Source organism: Zootermopsis nevadensis, unplaced genomic scaffold (assembly GCF_977971745.1).
Source record: "Zootermopsis nevadensis isolate Lab colony 2312 unplaced genomic scaffold, Znev_1.0 Znev_ptg000061l, whole genome shotgun sequence".
NCBI classification, from domain to species: Eukaryota; Metazoa; Arthropoda; class Insecta; order Blattodea; family Termopsidae; genus Zootermopsis; species Zootermopsis nevadensis.
Genome location: NW_028259192.1, coordinates 17,937,617 through 17,958,116, shown reverse-complemented (window position 1 = coordinate 17,958,116; position 20,500 = coordinate 17,937,617). Strand labels below are relative to the sequence as shown.

At 39.8% G+C, this 20,500-nt stretch overlaps 1 protein-coding gene across 2 annotated transcripts in view; it reads right to left on the bottom strand.

Moving 5' to 3' along the window:
* The window catches only part of Imp (IGF-II mRNA-binding protein), a 161,719-nt gene that overhangs the window by 62,344 nt on the left and 78,875 nt on the right, over positions 1-20,500 (bottom strand). For both annotated transcript variants that reach the window (XM_022067285.2, XM_087340966.1), the window contains one exon: positions 490-553. In XM_022067285.2, coding sequence (XP_021922977.1) covers positions 490-553 — 64 coding nt within the window. The remainder of the gene's footprint in view (positions 1-489; positions 554-20,500) is intronic.

Sequence of the window (20,500 nt, the reverse complement as noted above, 5' to 3'; positions counted from 1 at the left end):
CCTTAAATACATAACGGCAGCATAAAAATTTGCTAACTGCGTGGAGCAGTAAGTCCTCTGGGAAGATCAGCCACACACAAAATAGTCCAAGTTTTACGAAATCTAACGGACCATACAAGAGTACAACACCAGTCCATTCCCCAGCCAAATAAATCCGGACCACATAATCTCGTCATAGTTCCAATTTAATATCCTTCCATCTATGCCTAGGTCTTCTAATTCGTATCTTCCCTTCAGGATTTCCGACCAACACTTTATACCTTAATCCCTCGTCCAATTCATTTAACCCTTTCCTTCATTTCCACCCCTCCTCTCTCCCGTAATTCTTTCCCGATCTTTTCATTTATTCGTCCTATCACCACACACCTCCTTTTCGTACTATTATATGAGCATTATATGATTCAAGAATCCTCCAAAGATTACAAATGGTAGACAAAAATCACTTCCCGTACACCTTACGATAAATACACAGAAATATACAGAACTTACCTTTTCTTGGCTCCGCCGGCCACCGATGGCTCCACAACCAAGGATGATCCCAGGAAGTTGAAACCTGCGATTAAAAAGACAAAATCACAGAGGGCCTTCAAACTTAACCCTTTATAACACCTGCAAATTTCCGGCAAGTGTCAATTCCTCCTGTTCAGTTCCTGCTAATACAAAAATACTTCGCAAAACACAATTCATAACCGTCTTCAAAATAGTTCGCCACAGGACACTAACCTGGGCCAGTTTAATCCAACCAAAACTCTCATAAACCATTTATTAACACAATTTATAGTATTATCGACTCATGTGGTCTCTTACTGGTGTTGCTTTGTGATGACCCTTGGCTCATGACCCATAACCTTGGGGACGGAATGGGATAGGCGATAAGACAAGCTGTGATGTCAGTAGCAAGAGGAGAGGCAGAGTAGCTACAGATCTAACGGAATATATTAGCCATTCATTATCGCAACACATGCAATACGGAGAAATTCTACCGGTTTCATGAATACTTCATAATCTAACTAAATTAGGCTATTTATATTTAAAATATTTTCATTACACCAATACGTACTGTGTGTAAGCCGTATACTAAGAACTGATATTTTTATGCTTGCTATTAGATGTGATCAAAGTCACCCACCGCCCGTATTTATATATTAATGGTTGAAATTCAACGTAATTCCATTGGATTAATAAACGCACAAAATAGCTGTGACTAAGCTAAAGAAATCCTGAAACATTTCGTAATTATTACACAATTACAACCTACTGCACACATTCTTCAAATGATTTCGCTTCTATGACAATGACAGGCGGAAACGTGATCAATTCCTAATTATCAATTCTCATTGACAGGCGAACCACACTGACGTAAAACTCCAGTTGGCAATGAACGAACTAAAAGTACCAAACTATGATCAACTACGTTCTGTACTAGGATGCAGTCCACGGTCCACCCAATCCTGTGTTCAGGACCAGACTCGATCGTGATTACAGTAGACCAGAGAACGAATGGGTGGACAGAAAAGATACGCATGTCTTACTAGAAAGAAAACAATCTATCGAAACACAATGTTGCTAATATACACCGACCGAATATTTCGATAACGATTTCAATTTAGTGGGTTTGAGAATAGATCTAAGTGTATAAATTATAATAAGAAGCACTGTCATGTGCAGCGACATAAAACTAAAACACCAGACCCCTTTTGTTCGACTTCGTCTACAAGCGTTCGTCATGGCACGCTTCGCAGAGCGAAAAATTCTTTTAATTGTTTCGTTCGATGTAGTTAGTCTATGTGCGGCCTTAATGCTGAGTCAAACAGTACACATCCACTAGGATGGTTTACACACAGCCAGGAATCAGCCCGGTATAGTGAAAGCAGTTTCGGTCAGAAACATACTGCCTTCATCTTCAGAGTAGTAGTAATTCAATGGGGCACCAGAAAATTTACGTTCTTTCCAAATTATGTTTCCTGGCCTCACGAACAACACAGTATCAGACGTGACCAATGAAAGGCGTTTAAACCTTGCAAATGGCATGGTAACAGGTTATAAAGAGTCTACAGGCAATATATGCTGCACCAACATGGGAGGAAGCCAAAAATTCATGACTGAAAATTTTCGGGCGTTAAAAATCTATACTACGAAATACTGTAGGCCTTGCCACAATTTACACAACATTACGACATGCTAAAAATAAATGTTACTGCACGTCTGTGCCGAAACACTGAGGCTTTAAGATAGATCAGAAACTGAACACATTTCTAACATATATGTATATATGGCGGCGTTCTAAATGCAGAACGTAGCATTTGAAGCAAAGATGGTGGCATATGGTGCTCTCAGAAAATCTGGTTTCAAATGGTTCGTGAGAAGAAAATTTAACACTGACTTTTCGTGCATAAAATGCTTGTTTGGATCAGTGACTTCTTAAAGTGTTTGGGACTTCTCTTCATTTTAAAATGAAACGTATTTTCTATCGAATGCGGAGTCCAGACACTTATTTAACTATCAAGAAAACGTCGGCTAGTAGCTTCATAGTACAAGCATTTAAAATATGTTTCATCTCAGGGAAAATGCCACAGGTTGTTCAACGCCAACACAGCAAAACCAAGGGTGATATTTCAAACGGACAGATTACTAACTGCAATAAAGTATCATCATGATTCTAATGACTAATGCACTTCTTTTAAGGTCAACGTACGTCGTGAAATACAGCTCAAAGCGTTCCACTTTATGGACTCGAGAAGGCCACCAACTCAGTTACGATGAACTGTCGAAAACAGCCTAACACGAATAAGGACATTTTTACATGACGGTAAAATGAACAACGGACACCCGAACATTAGGTCTACGGGGAGCTGCATTGCCAAGCCTGCAACACGCAAGCTGGGATGCACTGGAAGCCGATATATCAATGACAACTGGGCGCGCCAGATTCCGACCAATAGCACGCCGCCTTACAAACGAACGCGCGCAAAGGGATTCACATGAGAGCAGAACTCCCATTGGCCGTTCCATGCAGCTGTTTCCTGAGCTACCACAACATGGTATGGAGTATGAGAACAGTCAAAGGGCAAGATCACACAAATGCGAAGGGTATGAGAGGCGCAAGGTGCACATTTTGAGGGGTTCAAGCAATAATATTCTTAGGGGACAAGCTGCCGGCCTTACTTTTCACCCAAAATATACGTTGTACCACTGTTTTTATTTAGCAGAAACTACCCTCAATAAACCGGGGTTCCCACAGCCCTCGTCCGTTACTCTACACCTTCTAAATTGTATTACAATTTCATTTAAATAACTAGAAAGACTCGGTACTCCAAATTAATTTCAAACGTAAGCATTTAAAGTGGCACATCAACAATCCAAAATAATTAATTTAGAAACGTTCAGCAATGCCCCGAAAATGAGACGACACAGGTAAAGAACCATTATATCGCATTATTCTACATCATTTGAAACAAAAGAATTCGTCAAGGCGATAAACAGTGATCACAGCTACGCTACAACATTTTGAAGTTCTGTGGATGATTGACACCACCGCTTTTAATTGGTCTACCAGACAACCATCCTCCCGATCACTTGTACGTCTACAGGTATTGTAAATGAAAGGATATTGGTAGATATCTGGCAATTACTGCTCTTTCTAAAGCCCTTGTTTCTCTTCTGTATTCAAATTAGATCAGACACTATTACATATGTTACTTTATTGTGGCCCTTGGGTTTCAGCTGCACCGTAAAATGGTCAAGTCTATTCCCAGAAACCTAACACTTGGGCGTGTACCTTTCAGTTTTCTGACAGCTGCCACAGAAGCAGGTCGCATTTCGATATTATACTAGTAACCATAAAACAGCAATTCTTAATATACTTCATTTACAATGTACAGACTTAATGAATACGTCTGAAATAATTTACATAAAAATCTAATGGAACGGTAAATATCATGTGTAATGGCAGCGTGTGTTATATTATGTTAATTAAAGAATGATAGTTTCCGCCAGATCTGTAGGTGCCACCAACTCTCCTCTGGCTTCCGACACTACAGCTAATTGTCCAACTTCCCCCACTATGCCTAAGATGCTTCTTTCCATACTCTTGCAATGGCCAATAGCCATCATAAAGTTCAGATCTGTAATTGTACCATGTTAGGGGGTTTTTTTGAAGAAAAAAAACTGTTCCAGGAAAAATACATGCTTGATTACACAAAAATATTTTGTCCTCCTTCTTCAGTCGATCAGTTCGAAATAGAAACACAGACCCTCGCACTGGTACTTGTTTTGTTCAAAAACTGCAACACACACCTTTCATTATTTATGACTTGTTTCCAATAGATGATTAGTGAATAACTTACCAAGGGTGGAAAGCTGACCTCAATTTCGGAGCATTCGAGTTACCATGCATTCTCTACGATTTCACCTCTGGGAAAACATGTCTGGCACCGAGTAGACTAGTTTATCGAATGAAAGCCATTAAGTGTTCAACGGGATATCCTATGTAGGTCATTACCTTCCTTAGTTTGTACGTTTAATATTTAACAGAAATCTTCCCAAAAATCAGTAACAAATTCTGTAAATTTAGCCAAAATCCGTTCTACACAAGCACAAATAAAAACGCATCCGATGCAAGTAAACACGGACGAAACCACAAAGTGTCTGTTGTCTGTTAATTTCTCAGGAACATATCTCGTTTCTCTGACTTTTCTTTGTTCTCTTGTGGTAACAGCAAACATGGCCGCCCACAGGCCTTCCTTTACCATACGCTGGAATCCTAATGTCGTTTTACTTGCCTATGAGACTAATCGTGCGCTGAAAAATATATCCTATTTTGTGGATACTTTCTGTACCTTACGAGCTCTCATGTGGCAGCAAAGGCGGCAAAGTACAAATTCAGCTTTCTGTAAAGAACACGGCACACTTCACCGAATCGGGCAAAAAATTCAATAGGTTTATGCCCACAAACTTCAAGAGTAGACGCGCTACTCCAAATATCACGGAATCGTTTAAAGTAGTTTAGGAGATGAAACCTGAGGACGGACAAGGATACAGACTATCAACTGTGAAACCTTCTTCAGTGCTCCCTAAAACATTGTATGCCTATGTTAAGGCCAATAGCAGAGGATCTACAGCATTTCAAAACCAGGGTCACACTATCCCCTATCAACTCGCCGGCCACAAAGTTAAAAAGGATGAATTATTCAAATTTCTTAGTAACATAAGAAACTCTGTCATTATTACAAACAAGGTTCACATATTACTCAATAATCTTCTGCAACAAAATCAGTCTCTGGGGATATATAGGCCAATGGCACTTTCGACCAAACTTTCAAAATCGGGTTCAGATTGTTACCGCTATTACCACGCACGCCTGCAAGTGTTCTCACTGGTAAGACGTGTCTCATTTATTAAACAGTGCTGTTGCTCGCAGCGAAAGGTATTAACAAATACCGCAGGCATTCACAAAGCGTGTATCTGGTATCAGTAAGGCACACAGCATGCGACCCGCGGGCTGAGAACTCCCGGTCCATAATTTCATATCAAAAATCCTTTAAGTTGCATTTTGGTACAGCGAAGTCTCTGACCATAGAAGGAATTCCCTGCTCTAAAACCCAGGAACTATCACATCTATCACTTAGCATACAATTGGACACCATACTAATTTTGAATTTCAAGAAATATTTAATCTGTATCAAAACCCAATGATTTGTAGCAGGTGCAGTTACATCTGTTCAAATTTCAAAACTCCTCAGGAAACGTACTTTTTGAATCCTAGGTCCTGGTTCGATTGTCCTTACACGTCAGATTCCCAGTTTCTATACCAGAAGATTGTGCCCGTTATTGACAATAATCTTACGAAGAATGACCGAGAATTAGTTCGTCGACTCTCCACGAGACACAGCGCCTAAACTAGTCTTTGTATGTATAATATATGAGCATGCGACAAGCCGGCTACAGCGACCAGACAGACGTTCAAAGTGTAATCACGTGGTGCAAGTCTTGAATGAAATAAACTACTGAACTTAGGACAAAGCGTGAAAGAATGTGGAGTAACTAAGCAGGAAACTGTACCTGCGTGCACATCTCGTGCTCCGATTCCCACAAACGGTATGCTGTTCAAAACATAACTTGATGTAGGTTAATGCGCCTTCCACAAACTGCATCAAAATTGTATAAGGAAGGATGTACCTGTAAGATTTGAGGTCTTCACAGCGGTGAGTATGAAGATTTTTGTCTTCTGGGTTGTTGCGCTGTGTAGTATGGTAGATGGTTACCAACGTTTCAGAGGTCATACTGCCTCCGTCATCAGGGCGATGAGTATGAAGATTTTTGTCTTCTGGGTTGTTGCGCTGTGTAGTCTGGTAAATGTTTACCAACGTTTCAGAGGTCATACTGCCTCCGTCATCAGGGCGATGAGTATGAAGATTTCTGTCTTCTGGGTTGTTGCGCTGTGTAGTCTGGTAGATGTTTACCAACGTTTCAGAGGTCATACTGCCTCCGTCATCAGGGCGATGAGTATGAAGATTTCTGTCTTCTGGGTTGTTGCGCTGTGTAGTCTGGTCGATGTTAACCAACGTTTCAGAGGTCATACTGCCTCCATCATCAGGGCTATGAGTATGAAGATTTCTGTCTTCTGGGTTGTTGCGCTGTGTAGTCTGGTAGATGGTTACCAACGTTTCAGAGGTCATACTGCCTCCGTCATCAGGGCGATGAGTATGAAGATTTCTGTCTTCTGGGTTGTTGCGCTGTGTAGTCTGGTCGATGTTAACCAACGTTTCAGAGGTCATACTGCCTCCATCATCAGGGCTATGAGTATGAAGATTTCTGTCTTCTGGGTTGTTGCGCTGTGTAGTCTGGTAGATGTTTACCAACGTTTCAGAGGTCATACTGCCTCCGTCATCAGGGCGATGAGTATGAAGATTTCTGTCTTCTGGGTTGTTGCGCTGTGTAGTCTGGTCGATGTTAACCAACGTTTCAGAGGTCATACTGCCTCCATCATCAGGGCTATGAGTATGAAGATTTCTGTCTTCTGGGTTGTTGCGCTGTGTAGTCTGGTAGATGGTTACCAACGTTTCAAAGGTCATACTGCCTCCGTCATCAGGGCGGTGAGTATGAAGATTTCTGTCTTCTGGGTTGTTGCGCTGTGTAGTCTGGTAGATGGTTACCAACGTTTCAAAGGTCATACTGCCTCCGTCATCAGGGCGGTGAGTATGAAGATTTCTGTCTTCTGGGTTGTTGCGCTGTGTAGTCTGGTCGATGTTTACCAACGTTTCGGAGGTCATACTGCCTCCATCATCAGGGCGATGAGTATGAAGATTTCTGTCTTCTGGGTTGTTGCGCTGTGTAGTCTGGTAGATGTTTACCAACGTTTCAGAGGTCATACTGCCTCCGTCATCTGGGCGATGAATATGAAGATTTCTGTCTTCTGGGTTGTTGTGCTGTGTGGTCTGGTAGATGTTTACCAACGTTTCATCAGGGCGAATCATCGCCCTGATGACGGAGGCAGTATGACCTCTGAAACGTTGGTAAACATCTACCAGACTACACAGCGCAACAACCCAGAAGACAGAAATCTTCAAGGATGCACCTGTCTTCCCTACGACTATTCAAAATCGATAATAGATCTCGATTACACATTTTGTAACAGAGGTATACAAAATAACTCCAATCCCCCCTTTATATAAAGCTCGAATCCCTTCATCTTCCACGCAGCACAAACCCTCTGAAATCTGAACAAAATCGAACACGTGCTAACGAAAACGCAAAGAGCTGAGCGTAGTCCAGGCAGTGGCTGGTTGAAACCTGGGAAAGCACATGAATCTGTTCGCCCTACGCTTTGCTTTCGATGTGCATTTCGTGAGAGAATTTTGATTTAATTTTTATAGAATACGTAAGTCTAATACGTTTCAATTGCTACTATATTTCGTTTCAAGTTATAAAACTATTGATTTCTAATCTTTTTTAGTAATGGATCAGTCACTCGGGAACACTGCTCTTTTGGGAAAATCTGACTTGCTTTACGAACTCTCTACAGCAAAGTAATTACTCCTAAGAGCGGGGACTGTGTGTCCGGTAAAACCACTTGCCTGAAAATCATTTAAATCAAAACCAAACCCAGCTACATTTTCGTCCCACACCAGAAGACAAACTCGCAGTTTCAAAAACAGTCAGTAAAATATTCAGCTCAGTTGGCTACTGTGGGTAGCAAGAGACAAAAACACTGAATTCTCACACAACATTTTGAAGTGTTCTAAGATAACAGTTCATTCAACCTGTTACTAATGCTCAAATGTCATTTGACAAGCGGTAAGTTAACACCGCTCCAAGTCGGCCTTCGGCCTGATAAGTTGCGACCAGTAATAAAACACGGATGACCAACTTCATTATTGTCAAAGAACAGCTTTTACCGACTTCGGTCGAAGACTGATAGAAACCCTGGCGTTTTTAAATATGGCTAAACTTCAGAAGAGTCAAAATATTAATCCCACATGTCTGAAGCCAATCGATCAAGCTACTGTAACCGGAGTCTAAAGTCTACTAATAGACATTATGCAGAGAGATATTTCAGCAGGCCTTTTATATTTATTACACTTTTGGCAAGCTTTTAAATATGCAATATTAAAAACAAGTTGTAGAATACACGCACAGACACAATTCTTGTTCATTCGTTATTGCCCCTAGATGTTAAATTCGTGAAAACAAATGTTTCTGTCTTGTGTGTATTACATTTTCTTCATAGCTCTCGTCCAAAACATGTCGGGAAATTTTAGTATGTCTCCAATATCAAATTTTGAAAATCCATCCCACGATTTCGATGTCTGTTTACATGCGGTCAGACAGCCCCCGAGGTCTCCTTTACGTCCAATTCTAAACTCGAAAATGCAAAGTGCCAAAAGCAATGCGTGTCGTACATTCCATCGACATCAATGCGAAATGGGCCTTCAAACTTTTCCCCACCTATCACCTTTCGCTGTAATGGCTGGCGAGTTTTCAAATGGTGCAAAGATGTCGAACTGCAATGCGTTTCGGATCTCGCATGAAATTCTCCTCTACGGAATGCTGGAATCAATGTTACTGCGCGTTAAATACAGATCAAATACATGACGAGTACAATTTTAGTCTCACGTGATTCGTACCTCAATGTATAATCCAACGAGCTATTATTAGAATTTATAACAGTTCCTACAGAGTCAAAGCAGAGTGACCACGCAGCAGAATGTAAAGTTTACATTTCCACCACGGACCTCAAGTAGTCTGAACGAGATGGGAACACCGAGATTCGACTATGAAACGTAGATACTCAATAGCGACTTTGTTCTCCGATACCTTCTTCAGACCGCTTCATACACCCACTGGGTATTAGGGGCTCTCTCACAGGCGTTAAAGCGGCCTTATCCTGCAACTGAATACTCAATCTAGTTCCCAGGTTAAGAATGCCTGAAGCCATAACTCCACTCTTCCATACGCCGCCATGGGCCGAAATTTCCGAATCCTATTTAGAAAATAGGGTGAAATTACTAAAAATATTTCGGTATGTTTCAGGTTACTTAATACAGGTAAGGTTAATTGGGGTGAATCAGCCCCTTAAAAGACGAATGTAAACGTGTTCTATTCGGAATAGGTTTGACATTCCAAAGGCGTTCATATTCAGTTCTATTAGAGAATGTATATACATGTGTGGCTGAAGGTTAAAGAAACAAATGTTGAGGTTCGATGGGTCTCAGTTATCTACACAAGGTAACGAGACAAATACAGGGAATATTTCGCTATTTGGCAAAATCTTAAAACATGCCAAAGCTTGTAAATTAATAAGTTGATTCCACTTCCTCAGAATGAAAGTGATGTACACACACTTCGTTCCTCATTCAACGTTAATACGAGCTCGGAAGAACTAACGCGACTCGCCTCCTTAATCAACAGTAGATGAGAGAGAGAGAGAGAGAGACGGAGAGAGACAAAAAAAAACAAGTCGGAGAGCATTCCGACCAAAACTCACCTTACATCCATCATGCACATGAGAGGAACTGCCTACAGAATCCGGTTCCAGCTCAGAGCAGCGTAGAAGGCTAGCTACCGGCTCCTGTACACCGACTCCTTCGAACTCGGTACTTTCGTTTCGCGCAACAGGTATCTTGTGATACAGGGGTGACCAAACAGCCGTTAAAATCACAGCAAGATGTCTCGAAATTACATAATAAATCACTCCAAACCAACCACCACCGTCTTTTTCGGTCAGGGCATTAAACTCACCTTCAGAACTCTTCAGGCACCAACTGCAATGCCTTCCCTTCTATTTAAACTCTGTATACCCCTGTGGGTTTCACTACGTTAAGTCATCGCACGTTGTGCCCCAGTCATACATTCTTGGGCCACATATTGGACACTCAAGTCGGTCCTCTAAAAGCGGCCCGCGAACTGGGAATTGCCTCCCGACTTCCTCTCAGCCCAAATCAAGCCCGTCTTAACGACATTCATCTCATTACCGTTCAGAATTAACCAGGTTGGCCCGTTTAAAATTCAATAATGTTGCAATGAGACACGAAAGGCCTTCCAACTGCACCTATTTTGAAAACAGAGCTGTCCTGAAAACAACATAACTGTTTCATTCACAAAAGTAAGCACATTCCATATTGTCGATTTACGAAGATTTGGGCGTAATAACAAAATTCAACCAGCACACATTTTAAGTATCAGTGAAATTTCGACGACTCGATTTCTTAAGGAACGTAACTGCAAAGTTTGTTTTTATGTTAATAGTTATCAGTAAGGACAATTTTCGGTAAGGATTCTATTACTTAAACAGCCAATTTAATAATTACCTTATCTCTCCAACATCTAATTAGTTACAAAATGCAAAGTGAATTATAACAACTTAAGAATTACACTGGCACTTTTTTAAAAAAGATCTTAGACCTGTGAGGACAATTTTATTGTTGTCATCAGCAATTACCTTTTCGTAGGCAAGAGTCAAACAGCGTAAGATAGGCACTCCAGAACTGTCAAGATTTTATTCTATAATGCTGCCTTGGATTCTTTTCAATATTCTGGTAATATGCAAGAGGCCGGTCACTCTCGAATACGTCCTATAGGTGAAGGGTGAAGAGTGGCCAATAAGACTTCGGCTCCGTTTACAACAGACATCCAATCACTTGAAACAGCACACTCACCAAGATAGGGTTACATCCTATTCAAGTTTTTCACGACCATCATCTGATCCTTTGGGTTACGAGACCGACCAAAAAATGCTTACAAACAATGGGTGAAGTTCAGCTACCACATCAACAATAACTGACTCCATCAATGTTCACGCGCCCTGCAGCCTATGTATTAAAAATAATAAATTACAATGGTAACGCCCATTCTGCAAACTTATCTTTACGACTAAAATAATTACGATGTAATTAATCCAATTTGCAGTGTCCCCGCGTAAACTGGGGTTCAGAGGTGTATCATGTGCATAAAAATTACTAGAATACAAAATAAGGGCAAATTTGCAAGTTAAATAAGTTAGGAAATGTACTCACAGCGTAGCAATACTGATGTGGTCGCCAAAATGTGATCTAAAACATCTCCGAAGTGGTAAATTAACCGCCTTGGCGATGTTTCATCGACTTACTAACAAACTAGAACACTAATACGCGTTCCTATAATATTGACAACAATTACTAATATAATTGTGAGTCAATTTTAATGTACGGCATATATTTCGCTGCCAAACAATGACAGAAATGCGTACTGAAATTTGGAGTGGATACACTTTCCAAATGCGCTCATAGATCATGCATGTCAATGGTTTTGAAATTAATTCATTACAGATAAAAATATGACTAATTCATTTTAAAATTATTAAAACTTATCTTCCCTTCCAAACACATTATTAAATAAAGTTCTTAAACTCGCAGGCTTCAGATATAACACGTAAGGTTTAATAAAACTGAATTATTAGTGTATGATACAGCATAATGGACTTAAACCCTAAGACACAAAACTCAACAGTGGTTTACAACTAACTTAAGACTAGCAGAATCTATGGCGCATACAGAGTAGCAGACTAACGTCCAGTAATAACCACACCACATGAACAAAAAAGGCCCTCATGACTGCTGCAGAGTTAATCACACTAGCTAACTGTTTGTCCTGTATAATCAATTACTTTTCGTAGTATTTCACTAAATATTCACGATATCCAAAATTGCTTCAAAGCATTGTAGATTTTACACAGACAGGCCTATTATATACTAACGGGCTTTTTCTAGTAAAGCAATACGCTGTATCAGAGTATCGTCCAACATTATATTATACCAACATGAACCAAAATTAAAAACGCCTTAAATTGAAGGATGAGCCTCAATGCCACATTTAACTGAAATTCGTACAGTACTGCCAAATAAAACTTGCCCACGAAAAGGCGCCTTCCTGTTATGCTTTCATTTTACGTATTTCATTCAAAGACCGCGAGAAAATGTATTTAGAATCTAATGGAATCGAGTTGTATAAACGTTTTACCTCATGCATAAAATACTGTAGATGAATAGCAACTATTTAAATTTAACCCGAATGACTGGTTCGACTTTAAATTCTTTCTCCAATTGGTTTTAGTTTTCTGTTACAAAAATGACATTTAAAGTAATAAACCGATATGTTTCAACAAAATTAATTCTTCCACTCAGCATCTTTTCGTCTCCCGTGCTCCACAAATGTTCAACAAAGCCCACTATTCGACTAGATACAAACTGGCAAAACTGCACACCTGACCAGACAGATTCAGTAGCTACAGCAAACTGCATTTCGGTTAGGGTGAAAGCTTCGCTTATTTAAGACTATTATTATAAAAGTCTCAAAGGAATCGAAAACCAGATCTTGTCAGCTTCTGACTGTGGGTCCTCCCCAAACCTGAGGAACATTCAAGTATATTCCTGTAACTGTAAGAGTCCTTAACAACTACGTGGCTCGCGGACTGCATAATCTTTGTCACTGACGAGACCGGCTCACAAAACCACTGTCTCCTCATAAACTTAACCTCTCCCCTGAGAAAAGTTTCAAAATCTAAAGTAACGTTAAAAGAATGCTTGCAGTAGGCCCTACCAATTAAACAAGAGGTCGCCAACCATTTTTTCTAGGACGGACAACTAGGCGAAACCTAACACATTTCACCTCACAAAAACAGAGTACCTAAGGAATAAGTCACTTTCATTGAAAATCGGGACTGAGCAGATTCAGTTCATACAGTGAAAATACAAGGTGCCCCCAGGCATGGTAAGTCATAAGTTTTGAGTTCCGCTGTTCCTTCAACACACTCGTCACCTAATTTATGTTCTCTTTAACGACGCTGTACGTTCTATAAGTCTGTAGCGTCAGATAGTGGTATTTATAAATAATGAATTGGAAAGGACATAAAGGAAGCAGCCATGGTCTAATTTGTGTTGGTGTTCCGGAATTGGGGGGGGGGGGGGGAAATTGCTGGTCTGAGAAAATAAAATCCTTCAGGACAGTCGGACCCCCGGAGTTAAATCTGAAAGCGGGACCTTCCGAACAGGAAGCAGGAGTGATAACCACTCAGCCGTGACCTTCAGTCACTCCCATACTGATGGAAGCATTTGGAAGAACGCATGTGTGCCTCAAGTTGCTTTTAAAGCTTGTAACTAAAGATGCCACAGTCCCAACAACGGTACTATACAAAAATAAAAATGCTACACCACGCCTCCTGAGTAGATTCATGAAGAGTATTTAAAATAAAATGACTTCGTCTTTTAGCGGTTGCGCTGCTGAACATAACACGTGCTAATAATCTTTTTAAGCAGAGAAGTTGTACGCTATGTTGCAAAGATAATAGCAACAGAATATGGCTGTCTTCTGGGATGTAGCGCCTTGTAGTGTGGTAGAAGATTACCAACATTTCACACGTATCTGCTGCCTCCATCATCAGGGATATAGCCCAGAAGACAGCCTTCTTCGTGCTCTCCGCCATTAGAACCTCAAATCCTACAAATTAATAAAACTTAGAAAAATGACGACATTCTCTTCTTATAAAACAGTAAATGTTAGAACAATCGTAGTACTGTAACTTCACCAGCGGTATTATAAAGCTACGAAATATCTTCAAAAAAGATAAATGTATGTTGCACTCAATGCACACAAATGAAAGGTGTTTAAAAACGAAGCTTTGAGAATATTTACAAAGACCTCATGAAAGACAAGGGTTATAATGGGAGGATAATATCAACTGGCTCGTGACGATATTTAGAATACGAATTGAACTTGCACTCATGATGCATGCGTATCATAAAACGTCAGTGGGATCAGCTAAAGTTTTCATGTGCTCAGGAATTATGTTATCTCAAAAAGGGAAACGTTCCCGACCAAAAAATAATCTTCTACGTACTCTTTCAACTACATCAAACCGATCAAGACGGTAATGCGAATCGTTCCACCAGACACCATGACGATGGCAAAGTCAAAACGAGTGACGCCAAATGTCAGTGTAGAACCTCACGTTTCAGAAAGAACACAAGAAGAAATCGTTTGCCAGTTCAAGCCTATTCCTAGATTAAGCAACACCGAAATACGTCATACGACAATCAGATGGTTGTTTCCCCAACACAGCGATGTTACCGTCCACCCCGACACAGATGAAAAGTAGGAAATCGACGTACGATGTAATAAAAAAATTCTGAAAGAGATTTTGGTACTGACATGCCGACAACTTCGAAAAAAACAAAATAAAACAGAACATTCCAACAGCAAACGAAAAAAGTCAGCTTCGTCGAATCAAAATTTAATTCTAGGAAGCAAGTGTTCCATACTAATAATGAAAAAGATCTTTCGTGCCTCACAGCAAACAAAAAGTATTTGAGAGGCTACTTCCTTACTTGTCTGAGAAATGTCTTTTCGACAATAACGTAAAAACTTGTAGTCGTGAAATCAGCATTGAGGTTTTGTAGCAAACTCCTATATATGTTTATAATGTTTCTGATCAAGATTGCGCTCCACTGTGATCGGAACAATACATCTTACGGTACACAATCCATTAAAAATATTTACACAATTAAACACATTTCTTGAAACCGTGTTTATTTTCAGTTTAAATTTCATTCTACGATCCTGTAATACTTATTCTAAATATACGTGTTTTATTTTAAATAATAATAGATTCTACGACCGGAGAAGAAAACACAGAAATAATACAAATGATTCCGTTACCCTACGCAACGTCTCAGGATAATACTCTTGTAGGATTTTAGGTTTTCACGGCGGTAAGTCTGAAAATGGCAGTCTTATGGGTTGTTATGCCGTGTAGTCTGGTATAAATTTACCGACGTTTCAGAGGTCCTTGCTGCCTCCATCATCAGGGCGAAGGTATGAAGCATCGTATTTGAATTACAACAAATGCGTACATTTATTACACACGTCACGTTTCCTTCATAAAACAGCCTAAATATGAACTCCAAGAAACCAATCTAATTGCAGACGGTCTTACACGTGACAAATAGCATACGATTGTAAAAGTCGTGGCAAACATAAGAACATCCTGACGCTATTTACAGAGTAATTTTTCCGATAGGCTACAGCTCGCTTTCACACATGAAACCAAAAATATATGTACTACTTCTAGTACTATCTTAAAATAAACCCTTATTTCGCATAATAATGGATTCATTACTTCGCTATTCAAGCCCCAAACAATGAACCAGTCTTCCCAAATCTTATTAAACTGTACAATACGCGGTTGTTGTACACTTTCTTCCCTCTGACTCAACAAAAGCATCATGCGACAGAATTTTGGAACTGGTCCACATACAGGACTAAAGCTAGTCTTCCATTTCCCAAGTGCACTTTATCACACCTATTCCTAGGCAAATCATCCTAAAGAGGGGAGTGGAAACCACTGATAACACAGAAAAAGTTTCTCGATAACACAGCTTATCTTTTAATAAGACGCAATAAATCACACCCCACAAAGCCATGTTTCATAAGCGGAACTCATTCAGACCCAACAATTAAGTTCTATGTTTCTGCAGAACAGTAAACGTGTACTAGATTCCGTTCTTGGGCACAAGGTTGAAAAGCTTATGCACTATTCCGTCTTATAACTGAGTAGTGCAGCCAGAAAAAGGTCGCTTTAGCTCGTTGGCACACCACTAAGTCAAAATACGACAAACATATTATTAAACGCACGCCAAACCGTCACGCAATTATCTGTTTCAGAAAAGGCATATGAAGATGGCAGACTTCTGGGATGTTGCGTCGTAAAGTCTGCTCAGAGGTGCCTGCTGCTTCCATCATCAGGGAGATGACATGTTAAGAATGGATGGTCCTGATGATAGAGGCGTGGCTTAGTGATTCCGAATGCGGTCTAATAACCAGTATTTAGCGTCACTCGCGTCAAAGATGCATGTGGTACTTTTCATTCTTACGAATTTTATCACTGTAATTATCTTTCCCCAAACACATTCAACGATTAAAATACATTTGGAAGTAAAGGTTTCCGGACCAATAAAATCTGTCGCAGAACGGGCGGTTGAGAAACACTGATCTACACTATAAGCAATAGCAAATTTCTCAATGTGTATGAACAAGGGCATTTTATCACGACTTGCATTGGTAATTATGGTAATCTCGTCCATGGAAGAACTGTACCTCCACATTTCTAACCATATGATCAGTAAAAATAATTACGTATTTTTATAAGCAGGCAGACAGACATTCGTACCAAATCTTATTTAAAGCAGGTGCCGTTACGGAAACAGCCCACTCCTTAAAATGACACCAAAATAATACTCCGCTAAAAAGTTTTGTATAACCGAAAAATCAAGCAAATCAGTCGATAACGAGTTATAATCACGCAAAAACAAAAAAAATATGAATGGGACAATGACTGTAGAGATGAACAACATGTGGGATATAACATCTATTATTTACGAAAGCTGGAAGACTCAAGAAATAGTTTATGAAATGTTCCCTGGCCATTTCTACTGTGCTGTCAACAAAACGCCTGAAAAATACTAACTTATCATGTACTGATTCACAATGTGACTGACATTGTATTATGTTCCTTTGACACAACAAATCTCCTCTGCAGGGTGATACTCTGAAAATAAAACTCGTAATACTAGATCCGAGGTTCTCACGCTGTGTGCATTTCTAGGTATCAACGAATGGAAGACAGCATATTCCTTCAAAACTTCAGTATCTACCTTTTAGTTCACATGGCGTTACAACCCAAAAGATCAACGTCTACAAAGGCTTGAAGTTCAAATTTTGGCTCCTTGGACAACAGACAATTTCCATCGCCATTTATCAGAAGAGGGATGTTTTCAAAAACGCAAAACTGGTGGACTGTTGAAACACCTAAACATTTTTTTCGGATCGATGTTACAACTTTCTCAGTTAATTCGAGTGTTGCAGTACTGTCCGTCAGTCCGTAAGCATGGCACAAGGCCCTGTGACGCTAAGAAAGGTTTTACACATTTCGTACGTAATTTAAACATGACATAATTACACAGCATAACGCAGTCTTGAAAACTAACGGCCTCCCCAACCCCTTCGGCTCCTACTCCAAGCACGTACTTCACAACACTTGAAAGGGAAGTCAGCGATTTCAAGGACCAACCCGCCCTTTTATAAATATTCAACATCTGTGAAAGGGGCCCAGCGTCCTAGGTATTAATTCTGGTTCTTTATACTAGCAAACTGTATGAAATGTAAGGAAAAAAAACAGCACAACACGATAAATCACGTGCTTGCCGTAACTGGATACAAATGAGTTAATTTCCGACAAAAAATTACTTTATGTTTGCTGTCCTGTGGACGCGATTTTAAGGTAACTTCGTTATTCGTATTTTTCTCCCCCAAAAGGAAAGCACTGTACCTCCTTAGTGAGTACAATTTTAATCCGACTGGCGACTGCCAATCATCTCTTCAAGTTCCTTGTTCTTTTCCCTGCAATACGACAGCCTCTGAGTAATATCACATATGTCATATGCTAATCGGAATACTTCAGTACGTTCTCCTGAAATTGACCCTTCTTAACTTCCCCCCTTCCGCAGCATTGAACGGGCAAAAGAAGTTTCAAACCACAAGTGCCCAAGTAGAAGGGAACGAAACTTGTGCATTAAAACACCATCGCATACCTCCATTCCCTTATACTGAGTTACACCAAGAAAAAACCGGAAATTTTCAGCTGGCAGAACCAGAAGGCAGGGAATAACTTAAGCTGTACAACAGTTGCATGTCTGCTAGGTGCTAGACAAAATATTCCAGGTTAACAAACAAATTCTTCATGCTGGTATATCCCACAGTGGTCTGGCTAGCTCCCCCTCTTCAGAGTGGACAAACCTGTCTTGCTAGTGCCCCAAACACCCAAAGTACCGAAAAATTATGAACCTGGAAAAAGAAATTTAATGCCAGATTTTCAATTTTTCTGCAACATCCATCTTGTGGACTTAAGAGTCCTCTCCAAACCTTTAAAAGAAAAACCTACAGACTTCTCTTCTAATATTACATTTATAACCTGAAGGAGAATACGTCACATCACCAGGGACAAATTAAAAGTTGTATGACTAATCAGTTTAAAAAAACCTTATACGATTTAAAAAAATACTTTTACAGACAGCCTTCTCGCCTCTACAATGCGCACTAATAAGCATAACGAGAAAATATTCATTCACAAATTTTAAAATCATGTTTACTTCTACGTACCAAACGCAGATTACAGTCTAAATAACTAGACTGGCGCCTTAAAATGAAGAATAAATGTAAATAAATTACGGGCATATTAGCAGGACACAAAACTGCATGCCTCGGTGTAACAGGAGCCAAGTCTGCCCTGGGGGCGTGTGTCCGTCCACCTCGAAGGCGCCTGGTGTTGTGTTGGGTGTCATTATTACAAATGCGTTAAGACAGTAAACCCATGGCTGCAACTTCGGGCAGTAAGGCTTTATTCGTTCAACTGCGAATCACCGCTTCTCCCCGCATCAAATTCGAAACCTGTTCTATCAAATGATCTGAGACGGATGGTTTGTTTGAATATTAAGCATATACAAAACAGGCACGCTACACTATGCGGAAAATAATCCATTAGTCATCACACGGTTCTAAACTGGGTGATCCACTGTAATCACATCACATAAGGATGTTGCAATGTAGTGGAGTGAAGCAAATCTACTGCTGACGGAACACAATAAATTCGACTCTTGCAACCGGACTCCGTGCTCTTCAAAATACTTCCGTACTAGGCAGAAAGGGGGGGGGGGGGGGGTACATTAATGACGTAAGACTACATGCACTGGGCCTACTAACCAAAAGACTGTTTTCTGTTTCATAAGAGTCGAGACGTGTGTCGGAATGGATCGAAAACAAAATATGGATGCCAGACCCACGGGAGAAAACAGGCTGGGAGAATCCATTTTATTTTTACTTGTTTCTGAAACCTTCCACTGTCCTTCGGTTGTTTTTGTAGAAGAAATACCCAATCATACACTTCTACCTGCAATGAAGATGAATAATTCTTTATGACGGTGAAAGGAGGGGACACAATTTCAACAAGCTACATTAAATTCTATTAAAGTTACCCTACTTTCATAATTTATTACATTTATGCCCAATGCAAGATAACTAATACAAATTACTCACAAATAATAAGCAAATTCTTACAATCAATTTTCAGGGATGACTTAGAGTCATGTTAGAAATGCATTTTGGGGGAAAAAACATGAATTTCATTCATACCAAATCAAATAAAATGGGAGCTAAATTGACTTGAAGTCACAGTCACCACATTGCATCACCATACAAATCTTATCATTGTTACGAATAATGAACCTGTGAATTATTATTACTTCTCATGCATGAATGACCTGAGTAGCAAATTCTGCAAGCAGTGTCCAAGGCAAATGATGCAATGATCGACGCCAAATAAAGAAATCTGCTAGCAAAACTCCCACGTGCTACTATCTCAAACAGGTTTCATTTCCAGTGATAATTAAAATTTTGGTTCCTTCACGATCTGAGAATTGTTAAAACTGTCCCTCAATAGCAAGTGTTAGCCACCGCAGTTGACTGAAATTATGATAATTATAATGAATATTCAAGGGCAGGGAAGTCCAGAATTTAATTGCATCTCCTGAGACAAACTTAAATTGATGGACAGTACTTGGAATTTACGACTCTCAAGGGGAAGAAAAAAAAATTCAGTGTTCCAGGACAAGATGCAAAATTTGGAACCCCATCTGATGACTCAGAATGTCCTGGTTAAAATGTATTATAAAGCAGCAAACCCAGGCAAATGCAATGAAAACAATTTTCCACAAGCAACAGACAAACAGGTAATTCATGCCCATAATTTGCATGAAAGGATCTTTAAATTCAAGAATTGCATCGTGCTGTAAACTCGGTAGAACACAATCACTGCAAAATGTGGATATAAATAAAACGAATTGAAAACAGTATTCCAAATCTGAAATAAAAACTCAAAAATACAATTTTTATAACATCATAATTCAGGAAATGCTGC